Source organism: Nomascus leucogenys, chromosome X (genome assembly GCF_006542625.1).
Source record: "Nomascus leucogenys isolate Asia chromosome X, Asia_NLE_v1, whole genome shotgun sequence".
NCBI lineage: Eukaryota > Metazoa > Chordata > Mammalia > Primates > Hylobatidae > Nomascus > Nomascus leucogenys.
Genome location: NC_044406.1, coordinates 7,050,988 through 7,063,221, shown reverse-complemented (window position 1 = coordinate 7,063,221; position 12,234 = coordinate 7,050,988). Strand labels below are relative to the sequence as shown.

At 36.0% G+C, this 12,234-nt stretch overlaps 1 protein-coding gene across 1 annotated transcript in view; it reads left to right on the top strand.

Moving 5' to 3' along the window:
* Positions 1 to 12,234, top strand: part of ANOS1 (anosmin 1) — a 204,824-nt gene that overhangs the window by 138,270 nt on the left and 54,320 nt on the right. Inside the window, exons 5-6 of the mRNA XM_003260996.2 lie at positions 7,362 to 7,546; positions 9,892 to 10,021. Coding sequence (XP_003261044.2) covers positions 7,362 to 7,546; positions 9,892 to 10,021 — 315 coding nt within the window. The remainder of the gene's footprint in view (positions 1 to 7,361; positions 7,547 to 9,891; positions 10,022 to 12,234) is intronic.

Here is a 12,234-nt window from a genome sequence, read left to right as displayed (position 1 = left end):
GTACTATGTCTTACATTCAAAATAATCGCTGCTTTTCTCTTCTTACCAAGTAATGTTTCTTTAATAGTTTTAAACTTTTATTGTGTTCATGCCTCTTATTTTAAACTATAGCAAGTCACTTTTGCGAATTTAAAACCATCTAACTTTTAAAGCATCTGTTATTATGAAATCTTATCTGTCATTAAAGATAATAGGCTATGTATGAGTAGCATTCACCATAAAAATAGGATGCTTTGGGAATGGTCTTTTTAAACCCTTTTGTAAAACCTATAGTGTTTTAAAGAGATAATATAAATTAAAATATACACTCTTATAAAAGGACTGAAGAGTTAGTATGCATTTCAAATATGCCTGTTTCACTTGAGAATAAGGGGAATATTGTAGAAAGGGCGAGAATAAATGATTAAGTATGCAAGGACACTTTCAATGTAAAACTACGTTTAACGAAACCAGGTGAACTTTTGTTAAAGTACTGAAGTCACTCTTCTACTACAAATTAGCTCTTAACGTAGATTTTTGTGGAGAGACAGAATCAATGGGAATCAACTACAAATAGAATAAACAGACCCTGTTAACCTGACAGTGACTTTTGTGTAATGAAGACAGTCAAGTTAATAGATTATTTTGCAAAAAAAGATATATATGGGTATATATGTATATACACATATATATATACACACACATATATATGTGTATATATATATGCAGGTAGATATTTTTTCTTGCTTTCTTCAGTAGTCCCTCAAGGAAGGCTGGTTTTCATGTCCTGGGAACTTTGACAGTGCATCTGAACATGTTAGTGTGTGTAAAAGGAGGGCAAATAGAGCCTGTAGCAACTCCTTCATCATCTTAGCTAATGAGCCATTTGAAGTCCCTTTTGGCAATTCCCAACCTGGAGTCCAGCTGCTTCTTCACTCTCAAAAGAGGAGAGGGGGGCTGATGTACACAAGCCCCAGGGAAAGTGTCTGTTCCAACCCATCCCTTGGCTTTGCAAGGAGAAAACCATGTGCCCAGTCAGTGCACAAACCAACCTGCAATCTTAGGATAGTCGTGATCACTGTCTTTCCTACCTCCAAGATGCCTTCTTATTGCCCCAAACAAACTAATGTGAAATAAGATTGCCTCCCTCTCTCTGTCTCTGCTAGGTCTGTGTAGTTGTTTTCCTTAATAAGAGTGGGAGTCATGATGGGTTGAGATTATCTAGTGCTGCTCTCCATTCTCAGCTGCTGAAACTGAGGTTGCAGGCTATGCCTAAGTGATTTGGTAGTAGGTAGCAGAAATAGATCTAACATCTGCTCCCACCTGAGCTAGCTCTCCTGTCATTTTTATTTTGAATGTATGGATCTCTAATGGAAACACTCATTGGGCATGGTTGTGTTATGATATAATAGGCTAACTAAGGCCTGGCACAGTGGCTCACCCCTTTAATCCCAGCACTTTGGGAGGCTGAGGCAGGAGTTCAAGAGTAGCCTGGGCAAGATGGCAAGATATCCCTATCTCTACAAACATAATAAAATTAGCTAGGCATGGTGGCATGTGCCTGTAGTCATAGCTACTAGGGAGGCTGAGGTGGGAGGATCATTTGAGCACAGGAATTCGAGGTTACAATGAGCCACGATCATGCCACTGCACTCCAGTCCGGGCAACAGAGTGAGACCCTGTCCCAAAATGTATCTAAATCTATTATCTACCTGTCTATCTAATAGGCCAACTAAAAGATTTGTCGATATAGAATATTTTTAATCTAACAAAATTACTACTTTATGAATCATTTTAGGCTAACGAATAACATGGGATTGTTTTACATTGTAGAGTTGAAGCATATAAAACTAGATACAGAGTGTGCTATATGGAGAACCAAATTCTATGGGATAAATATTGAAAACCTGAAGTTCCTCATTCATTCATTTTTTTATGTATTAAAGTGTTGCATAGTGCTGTTTGGAAACCTGAAATAACATTTTCTTAATATTTTCCCCAGTTTACCTTTATAAGGGGCTGCTGTCACTTGGATGGAGAAGTATTGACACATTTCAGTTGAATACACATTTATGGAGTGCCTACTATTTGCTGTCATCTATAATGGGCATTGGGGTGCAAGGATCCATGTGACACTAACCCCCCCACATGGTCCAGTAGTTTATTACTGAGATTGTCATGCTCACCATACTCTTTAAATGGGCAAATTGTTTTTCTAACCTTTAAATAAATGGACATTTACCAACCTCTGTATATATTTTATTTTATTAATGAATTAATTTTTAAAAATATTTTTAAATTATAAAAACCCATAGATACTTTCTGTTTGGTCTGCTGTGTTTGTGGAAGGGAAGATAGAAAGTACTGGTTTTATAGCTTCAAGAGCTTTTTATACTGGTCACTTGAGTTTTTAAAAGCGATGGGTGTCTTGAAAATATGATTTTGGGCTATGCTGTAAGAACTGCACTTAACTGATGCCTGGAAGTAAGTTAACCTTCATAGACTATAGTTTAAAACAAACATCAGAGATCCTTTCTTTTACTTTTTAAATAAAATTATTAGCATCAAAATGAAGGCTTGGAAATATTAACATGATTGGAGATGCCTGCTGGTACTAGTTCTATGAAATGCAAAACTTCATATAGTTGTAGAAGTCTACAGGTAGAACACAAATGAGTGCATTTGGGGGCACTTCCTTTCTCCTTTCTATTTCCTTTCTAAGTCTATTTTATGGCTTGGTGAGACAATCTTTCCTCCAGAGGGTGATATATTTTACTATTTTGTTGCCAAATCCCACTGCCTCTCTTGGCTTCCAACTGTAGCAAAAATGGTTTGGGCAGGGAGAAAGAAAAGTTAAAAAATTTTACAAACGTAAAGATTCAGACTAATTTGTGACCTATAGTTTCCCTTTGCCATGGATAAACCAAGAATTAATTGTACGTCAGTCTGTTTCTTTTCAAAAAGACCCGATCATAGAGTTGATTTAATATTTCCACAAATAATTAATATATAAAATATTTAAACTTCAGACCTCTGGAAATAGATGTATACAACTTCTCACAAATAAATTTTCAACATTTTGCATCCAGTAGCCCAATGCCTTAATGTGATGTAAATACAAATTCTAGAGTTCTAATTACCTTTATGAGAAATATCAAGTAGTGATTAAATCACTAGAACAATACATCTTGCTACATTTTTATATCATTTAGATTCATGATAAAAATTAATAGTAATAATAAAATCTCACAATGAGTATGCAACTGTAGATTGCTTATCCTAATTGATTTTTCTATCCATATATTTTCAACATTTTTAAAAAGCATTGGGTTTCTGTTCCTTTGATTTCAGCAGAATATTTCTTGCATTTCAAAGAAAAAAGCTGGACGTCACATATTGCAGGTTGCCATATGATAACGTTTGTAAATTTTTCAGCAGAATCATTTAGATTTCAGATGACTAATTTGTTCAAAAACAATTTTAAAGAGAAAAATGCTAATCATTTACATAATAAAAAACACACTGAGAAGAGATCCAGTCTATACATCTGGTTATGCAGTTGGGATGCTGGTTCAGCCAGTGAGGACTGTGCGCACCGGCAGTGAGGGCTGGAGGTCTTGAGGGGGGCTGAGCCCCATCTGCACACAATTACAGTAGAGCGCTGGAGTTACTTCCAATCAAAGGAGCCAACTGACTTTAATGGAAAGCAGATGGACTATTTCTTAACATGCAAATTGCAGGGTCATGCTTCATCATAATTAAAGAGATTTTTAAATGAAGAAATTTGAACTGACATCGCCCTGATGCTCATTACATTTGATTAAGGCTGTTGGTCCTTGAATGCTATTCAAGATTAAAACCTTACAGCGAGGGCACTGGGCTGCTTGGATTGGCTTCTGGTGAGCTCAGGTTACTTCGGAGGCTATTTACTGTAGCTGTATTTACTCTAGAAGATTATACATTGGAAAGCCAAAGAGAAAGGTAGATTCAGAAGTCTCGGAGAATGTGCTCTATGAGTTTGAAGAATTGGTCATCATTTTTTTTACTATGCACCAAGGAATCAAGTAAATCATGAAATGTTCTCTGCGGCTACTCTCTCTCGCCTTATCCCCTTCGGTAGAACTATTTGTCTGGCATATGCAGGCCAACCTTCAATGCAAGAATGATACTAAATGATCACCTTGTTGAGATTGGTTTTTCATCACTCTGAACAAATTTTGGTGGCTTTTTTCTTGACACAAAACATCCAGAGCTGCTTCTATTAAAATCAATTAACTTTGGGATTTCTCTCCGATCAGGAATTGGTCTTTTTTTTTTTTTCTTTTTAATGGGAAAGTCCTATGGTCAATGTAATAAAAACGTTCTATCTTGTAAACATTTTGGCATTGCTTTATTTTCTGGTATTTATCTTTTTAAAAAACAGAGTGAATGTACATGTGAGCAATAAGACCATGCTGGAAAAGAGATCTGAGTTGCTTGAAACAATATATGATAAAGATGGCAGTACAGAATACTTATGATAAATCTTCACCCTTCCCTAGGTGACTTTCAAACAGAGTAGGGATTAACATTGTTGCAGTGGTTTGCATAAATGTTGCACTAGTCTCTTATTTCCACAGACATATTCTTGAGTGAAGAATAAGAAAGTGGGTTTGGCTATTCGTTCAGCAAACATTGACTGTTCATTGAACATTTGCTATTGCAGAATGTTCTCTTCTGGGACATTGTGAGGTGCGGGAATTAAGGAGACATGGTTTTTGACCTCTGGGGGCTGTGGCTTAATGGGAAGACAGGCATCATTAAATGAATTTGCTGTAGCAAGAGGCAGTTAAATGCATGTCTTGACAGTTACAGGCTCAACATTGAAGGGGGGCAAAAGAAAAAGCCTTTATTTCCAATTGAGAAGTTTAGGGGAAGTGTCACAGAGGGGTGGCATTTGGTCCGAGCCTGGAAATATTCAAGGGTCTACAGTTAGAAAGCAGAAGGCAAGACATTTCAGAATGAAAACAAACAAACAACAAACAAAAACCATAAACAGGCCATGGTATTATTAAGTACCTGGCAGTGTGTTTGTAGGAAAGCTGGGTTTAAAGATAATATCTGTGACAAAAAATTAAAGATGTACCAGGAGATAGATTGACAAATAAATGGTAGCCAATTATGAAGAAGGATGCCTTGAAGGGGATGCCAAGAAGTTTCCCTTCATTCTATAGAGAATGAGATGCAATTAAAGAGTTTGGGAAGCTGAAGGAGAGAACCTCGCTTCTACTTTAGAAAAATAACCCCAAAGTACCAATAAGGGGACAGTAGAAAAAGAGATTGAGATGCAGGGAAATAGGTTGAAAGGTCAGAACAAGGAAGGGAGTAAAGTCAGGTGGCCATCATGGAGACAGAATGATTTGATAATTCTTGGAAATGTACTATGCAGTAAGACAACTAAATGTTGTTAGCTGCAAGAACATATCAAAAAGGTTCTAAGATCCCTTAGACATCCTAAAGAATAAAGTTGTCATAAAGATAGATATCCCAGGAGAAGGGACATATCTGGGACAGAGAAATTCAGCAGGCAGGTGGAAAAGATGATCTGCAGTTTAGCCAGGGATTAGAGATAGATTGGAAAAACATTTGCTTAGCAGCAATATGCTAATCATCCAAGTCAAGTAACCCCCATTGCTATGGTTATGCACTGAGATGAAAAGTTTACAATACAAGCTTGAAATAAATGCATGTCATGGCAGAACAGGAGTCAAAGACTGACTTGGTGAAGTTCCAGATCCACCAGGAAAGCTGAGGATCTTAGAATGTCCAAGGGATTTGCATATCTATCAAAACCACCTCTTTTCTCTCTCTCTCTATGTGGCCTTTTCTAATATGAAATGTAGAAAGCAGCAGATAATTCAGAGAGAAACCTGAGATCAGATTGTAGTCCCAGGCAACTAATTTAATATTCCTTAGATTCAATTATCTCCTATTCAACATGTAGATAATTAACCCTTTACCCACTTCACAAACTCACAGTGAGGATCAGATGAGACAAATTTATTGTAAACTAAAGGTCACTACTCAGCCATGACCCATCAGTAATAAAGGAGACTGCAATAGGTATGGTAAACATTTTCTCCAGAAAATAGTTTTTTTTAGATTAGTTACTTTTGACCATATATAAATATGCTTTAAAAAATTATTCAATTCCATCCATCCAAATCTTTGATGACTTTAAAATTTTCTTAAACAAGACTTACCATGAATTAAGATCCAAATGAAATAGGAGTTGAAATTCAACCATGTCAACATGCATCAAACCTTATTTGCATTTGTTGTTTGCACATTTTCCAGTTTCTTCTGTGTTTAAACTTACAAAATGGAAGAAGAAATAGAGCATTCTTAACTAGCTTTTGAAATGAGTTTTCAATGCTTTCAGCAAACGACCATTGTGGACAGAAAATTCTATTAATGGTAATTGGTGTTCTTGGTGTTGATGGCATTCACCATCATGGAGCCGTAGATTCTATTTCATTCAGTTAGTTTTGCGTATTCTATTAGTATTACAAATTTCTTTACAAATTCCCTTTCTGAAATGCCTGCTATTTTGAACTGTGGTTCTTCAATATATCAGTTGCCAGACAACTTGCATGTACAGAAGGCGAGAAAGAAATCAGAATGATTAACTACTTTAAAATGAAACACCTGTGAGAAACTTTTGACGCAGCGCACTCACTCATGCCAAAACCAAACATTATAAATTCATTATTTTCCAATGTTAAGCCATTAAGACTATAGGGGAATGCTTGAGCAATTGATTGAGGAATCCAAAAGACTTGAACTTTGGAAATCACTCTTAGGAGATTTCACATGAAGAGATTTTGCTTTGCAGTGTTTTCCTTAAATGAAAAACTCCCTGAGAAAGAAGGAAGATCAAATCTGGAAACCATGTTATAATGACCTTAGGATATATCAATAGACACAGAGCATGATAAAAAATGGGAAAATGACTTGAAACTCTTTATAATGATCTCCTAGTGTGAATTCCATGTTAACCTCAAGTGAAACAACCTTGTAACATGATTTATTCAAAAGAATGCACATGAAATAATTGCTCTAGAGATTACTAGGGAATAAGCCACTTGTTCAGAATCAGGAATCAATTTAGTCTGTCTTATTAAAAAAAAAAAAAAAACAAGTTAAAAGAAAAAGGAGCAAATAGCTGAACTGAGTGTCAGAAGACTTCAGATGTGAAACCCTGTATGGAGAGGCCACTTTTAGGAAAGGAAATCTCAGTTGTCATCAGATCAGATTCATCTCTTCCATATTTGTTCTTCCTCAACTTTTACTTCAATTTGAGTCACACGCAGATTGTTTTAATTGATACGGTCCTGTTTCAGGTGTCCCCCTGAAGCCCAGAAAAGAGTTACGATTTACAGAACTGCAGTCTGGACAGCTGGAGGTTAAATGGTCCTCGAAATTCAATATTTCTATTGAGCCTGTGATCTATGTGGTACAAAGAAGATGGAATTATGGAATCCATCCTAGCGAAGATGATGCCACTCACTGGCAGACAGTGGCCCAGGTAAGAACCTCATATAGACTTTGATTTTCATCCTGGAGGTAGTGTCTGCTACATACCTACGCACATAAAATTAACTTGCTATGCCTCAAAATAGCTTGACTACAGAAATAAATTACTCAGATATGAAATGAACATCATAGGGGTCTTCTAAAGAGAGGATGAGGTTCATAGATACAAACGAATGTGCTCAGAAACTCGACCATTTGTTCAAATACACATGGAAGGGAGATAATTTTATAACCTGATTATTCACATGTATTTTCTCCAAGAACCACGTTTTCCTCAGCTAAACTCAAAGCCAACTAGAGTAAGGGAAATGCAACATTGTAAGGACTAATTTGACATTTAATCATCTAAATGCCTTCTCTTCTGTTTCTCCTGCATTTACACCTTTATTCCACCCACAGACTTTAGGAGCATGGGATAAGATTTGTATCACAAAATTACTTAGTAGGACAGAGCCAGCAGCCCATAAATCTTCACTAAGTGCTTTCTTCTTTGTCTTAGTCAACTTAAAAACTGATATACCACCTGCATGGCAACACTCCCACAGAGTGCTTCCTCCTCTTCTGTCTTGTTGATGAGAAAAGCAAAATATTTTCTTTCTTTTTAAGAGCTGTTAAATCCAGTACCAGCTGCTACCCCCCCCCACACACACACAAAAGAAAACCCTACATAGATATAAAAAGTAACAGATTCTGAATGTGAAACTGTTTCATGCCTTTAGACAACTAAAATGCCTTCTCCACATCTATGTCTATAGGAAAAAAAATCTCACCGTATGTTGACTAGATCATTTTTTCCAAGGACTAGATTCCTATTTTTTTTTCAGTAAATGTAAAATAAATGTCAATATTTAGATGTTTGGAAGAAGAATATCTTCTAAATAGCAGTATCTCAAAGGGGTTAAGCACTAAAATAAAACAATGTAAAGATCCCAAAATAAATAAGAAGTTTGATGTAAAAATACAACATTAAATTAGAAAAAAAAAACCTGGTCAAATAAATTTAGTAATTCTATTCTATACCTATATTTTATATAAAAAAAATTTGCTTCAGTAAAACATAAAGCTAATCAGAATATAGCCTGAAATTCCATTTGATTTACACGGCATGCTTTCATAAATCATGGTATAGATTCATTTGTAATTTTTCCAAATTACTTAAAGTTTTATGAAAGTAACTGGCAATAAGATCATCTCTTTTATCTCCAAAAGATTTTTGGAAAGTGAAAAGCTCTTCTATTATTGTTGCTGGTATTATTTTTTACTGTTAATGCTACATGTAATACTTCCTTCTCTGCTGAACGCTGTGGATACCATGCTGACTTTAAGCGTTTTAAATTCACAGCTGAAACTCTAAATGATGAAGTTGAAAGTGTTTTCTCAAAGTCTGCCAAATCAGGTAGAAAGCCACATGTAAGGGTTCATATTCTTCCTTTGATCTCAAAAATGTTCAGCTTCTTTTAGATATTGGTGTAAACATGACAGTCATTTTCACATTAAGTTATTTTAAGCTGAGGTTATTATAACCTGAAGTTTGGGAGTGTTCAAATCCAATCCTGTTTCCTTAGTTTCATCCACAGATCCAAGTTGAGTTCGGCACCTGGTGTAGATGAGGGCATAGACTGTAGATGGTTATTTCTTGGAATTCAAGGCAAAGGTTTTCAGATCTACCAATGGAAACATATAGTATGAAGACTGTTAAAGTTATTTGATATCTTAAAATTGTAGCACTAGAGACAGAAAAACCTTCTGATCTTCCCCAGTGTCTATTTTTTTCCTTTTGGGCATTTTATTGAACAAATATATGCTAACACATCTCACCCTTTTGGATCAGGACTGGTTCTTCATAGATGTTATGTGACTTAAGAGGTTTTCAAACAGTGGCTTGGGTTATAATTTACTTCCAGAAATTGCTAGTGGGTTGCATGTGGGTTGTTATACCTATTTTACAGTTATATTTGGCATGTGAGTTAAAAAGACATTTTCTTTCTATAATCTGAAGATGATTTCATCTTGCTGTAACAATTACTATACGTGAATATTCTCTGTTGATTGAATATCTCAAATGCTGTAATTAGTCACCAGATTTAAAAATAGCCCAAGCTCTTGTCATAAGGTTTTGACTTCAAGAGATGTTTAATTCTTTGGGGTGAATTATCAGTGGTTCTTTGTTCCCTGACAGCTCTCTTCATAACTGGGCATGATAAGCCCCTCTTATCAGGAGGAAGACAGACTGAGTTGCATTGGCTGATGGGTTAGTGTGTTTTTCTAAACAGATCCAACCAACATGTCGGAATAAAAATTGACATGTTCCCTGTGCTCTGTGATATGTCCCCTCAGACCACAGATGAGCGAGTTCAACTGACTGACATAAGACCCAGCCGATGGTACCAGTTTCGAGTGGCTGCTGTGAATGTGCATGGAACTCGAGGCTTCACTGCCCCCAGCAAACACTTCCGTTCTTCCAAAGGTCAGTCTTCCTTTTCTTCCCAGACACAGAATACTATCCTTGCTCCCAGGCACACATGGAATGCAGATTCACTGTCTCTATGTTCATATTTATAGTTAGTCAACAGGTGGCTTTGCTGTTTTAGAGAATGGGACCAGATGTGTTTGAAGGTACCATGAACATTTATGGCTAAGGACAAAGTTGGAATTTTACCTGCAGTATATCATAGAAGATAACATAAGGGATTTTTTTTAAACTTTGAAGTGGTGGGGGGTTTTCATTATCAACATCTGTTGAGTTTTTGCTTTAAGATATTCTGTATCAAGCACCATTCAATTGATATTCAATGAGAAAGACTGAATTTTTGCTGTTCTAGACAAAACAGCCTTTCTTGAAATGATTGTTAAATTGAAAGTGAATTTGACTCCTACGTTTGCTTCATAACATCTAGAATTTAAATCCCTCCCCAGTCATTTAATCATTGCTATAATTTTGTTCAGTTCTGACTGCCTTGATATTTTAAAACCTCTGTGGAATCAGATGAACAGTGTGCTACATTTGTGGTTAATCTGTGATGGTTGAAGGACATAATTTGACCAGCTATTAATAATATCTTCAGGTTTATTTTCCTAGTTGCGTCCATATGGCTGTGTACCTTCCAAATTAATTAGACATCTGCTTGACTAATTATAAGGATCTGGTTTCATAAATGCAGATTAGTTACATTGTTCTCTTACTAATCACAAGTCATCTTCTTACACAGAAGCTAATTTAAATTTGTTTTATTTTAAGTAAATTTATTTATTGTGACATTAACGAATACTGTAACCCTTTACATTTAAAAGCCTCTTAAAAAAAAAAAAAATACTTTTTTTTTTCTCCCCAGGGAGGCAAATTCATGAACTAAGTAAACTTTAAAGTGAAATTGTAAATAAAGACATCAGACCTTGTCTTAAGACTATGTCTCCAAGTGATTTGAAAATTTAGAGAGGCAAGTGAAATAAATAATTAATTGTGGGTTAGGAGGTAGTTATCAATAAAAAGCCTCAGAATGCTTCACCTTGAGTTTCATGGTTCAAATGTGATCCAGAGATGTTCTGGTCAAAATGTATTACCATCTGTTCAGTTGCCTGCAGGATTTGGGCTGGTGCTGTGAATAAGACTGCAAAATCAGACCTCAGACAGAAGTGGTTCTCAGCCTCTAGAGACAGATGCTGAATTAATTTCCTGTAAGAGTTGCAGTGGCACCTCCTGCCTAGTGGAGGTGAGCAAGGTGGTTTTGCTTTCATGATTTGTTACAGAGCCTTACTATCACAAGATCCTCAGGATCTGGGCAGAGATCCTTTGACAGCCCCAGGGTCATGAGGGTGCTAACTGAAAGTAGGAAGGCCAAGCTGTCCTGACACTTCCTAGTATATCAGAGCAATTTATAATCGAGAATGGGAGCTGCATCTCCCAAATTTAAGTGGACTTTTATTGAATGAAAATGCAACTATCGCAGTTTTCATTAGAATGTTGTTCTGTCACTGTTACAAATATACCCAAAATTCACATTCCATATGTCTCATTGTGAGGAGCATCCCCAACTTTAGTTCTTGTAATTTTACAAACCAAAACTGTCTGTACAGAATTCATGGAAGATTCCATTATATTTTCAGTGAAGACGAGTCCTAGAATGACGGGAGTTTAACATATCAGCCAAAAGGTGGTAGACATTCCCTCTATGATATCTTTAAAGCAGACTTAATCACTAACAAGGTGGACAACATCTTTCCACACTTTTCTCATTCTCACCAAATGTTGAAAAGAGCCTCACTAGGAAAAACGTTTTAAAGAACTTTTTTGAAATATAATTTCTATACCAAAAAAATCACTTATTTTAAGTGTACAGTTGAGTGATTTTTAGTATTTACTGACTTGTGCAACCATCACCATCATCTAGTTTTAGAATGAGTGTATCACCCCAATAAGATCCTTCATGGCTTACCAGGAAAATTTGAAGGCAGAAATAAAGTTAATTCTGTATCTTTTGCCTCTTTTATTACCCATGTATCTGAACTGCAATCCTATAGAGTGGGAGTATCCTGCAGCTTGGTACTTAATCTATTCCTTAGAAAAGCCTATTTGGAAAAAAAAAAAAAAAAGGCCAAAAGCATAGCAGTCACAGTGATCGATAAATGATTACTGTCTTTCTGGAAATACGAGCATCCCCAAGGAAATTAAGGACTTTCCCC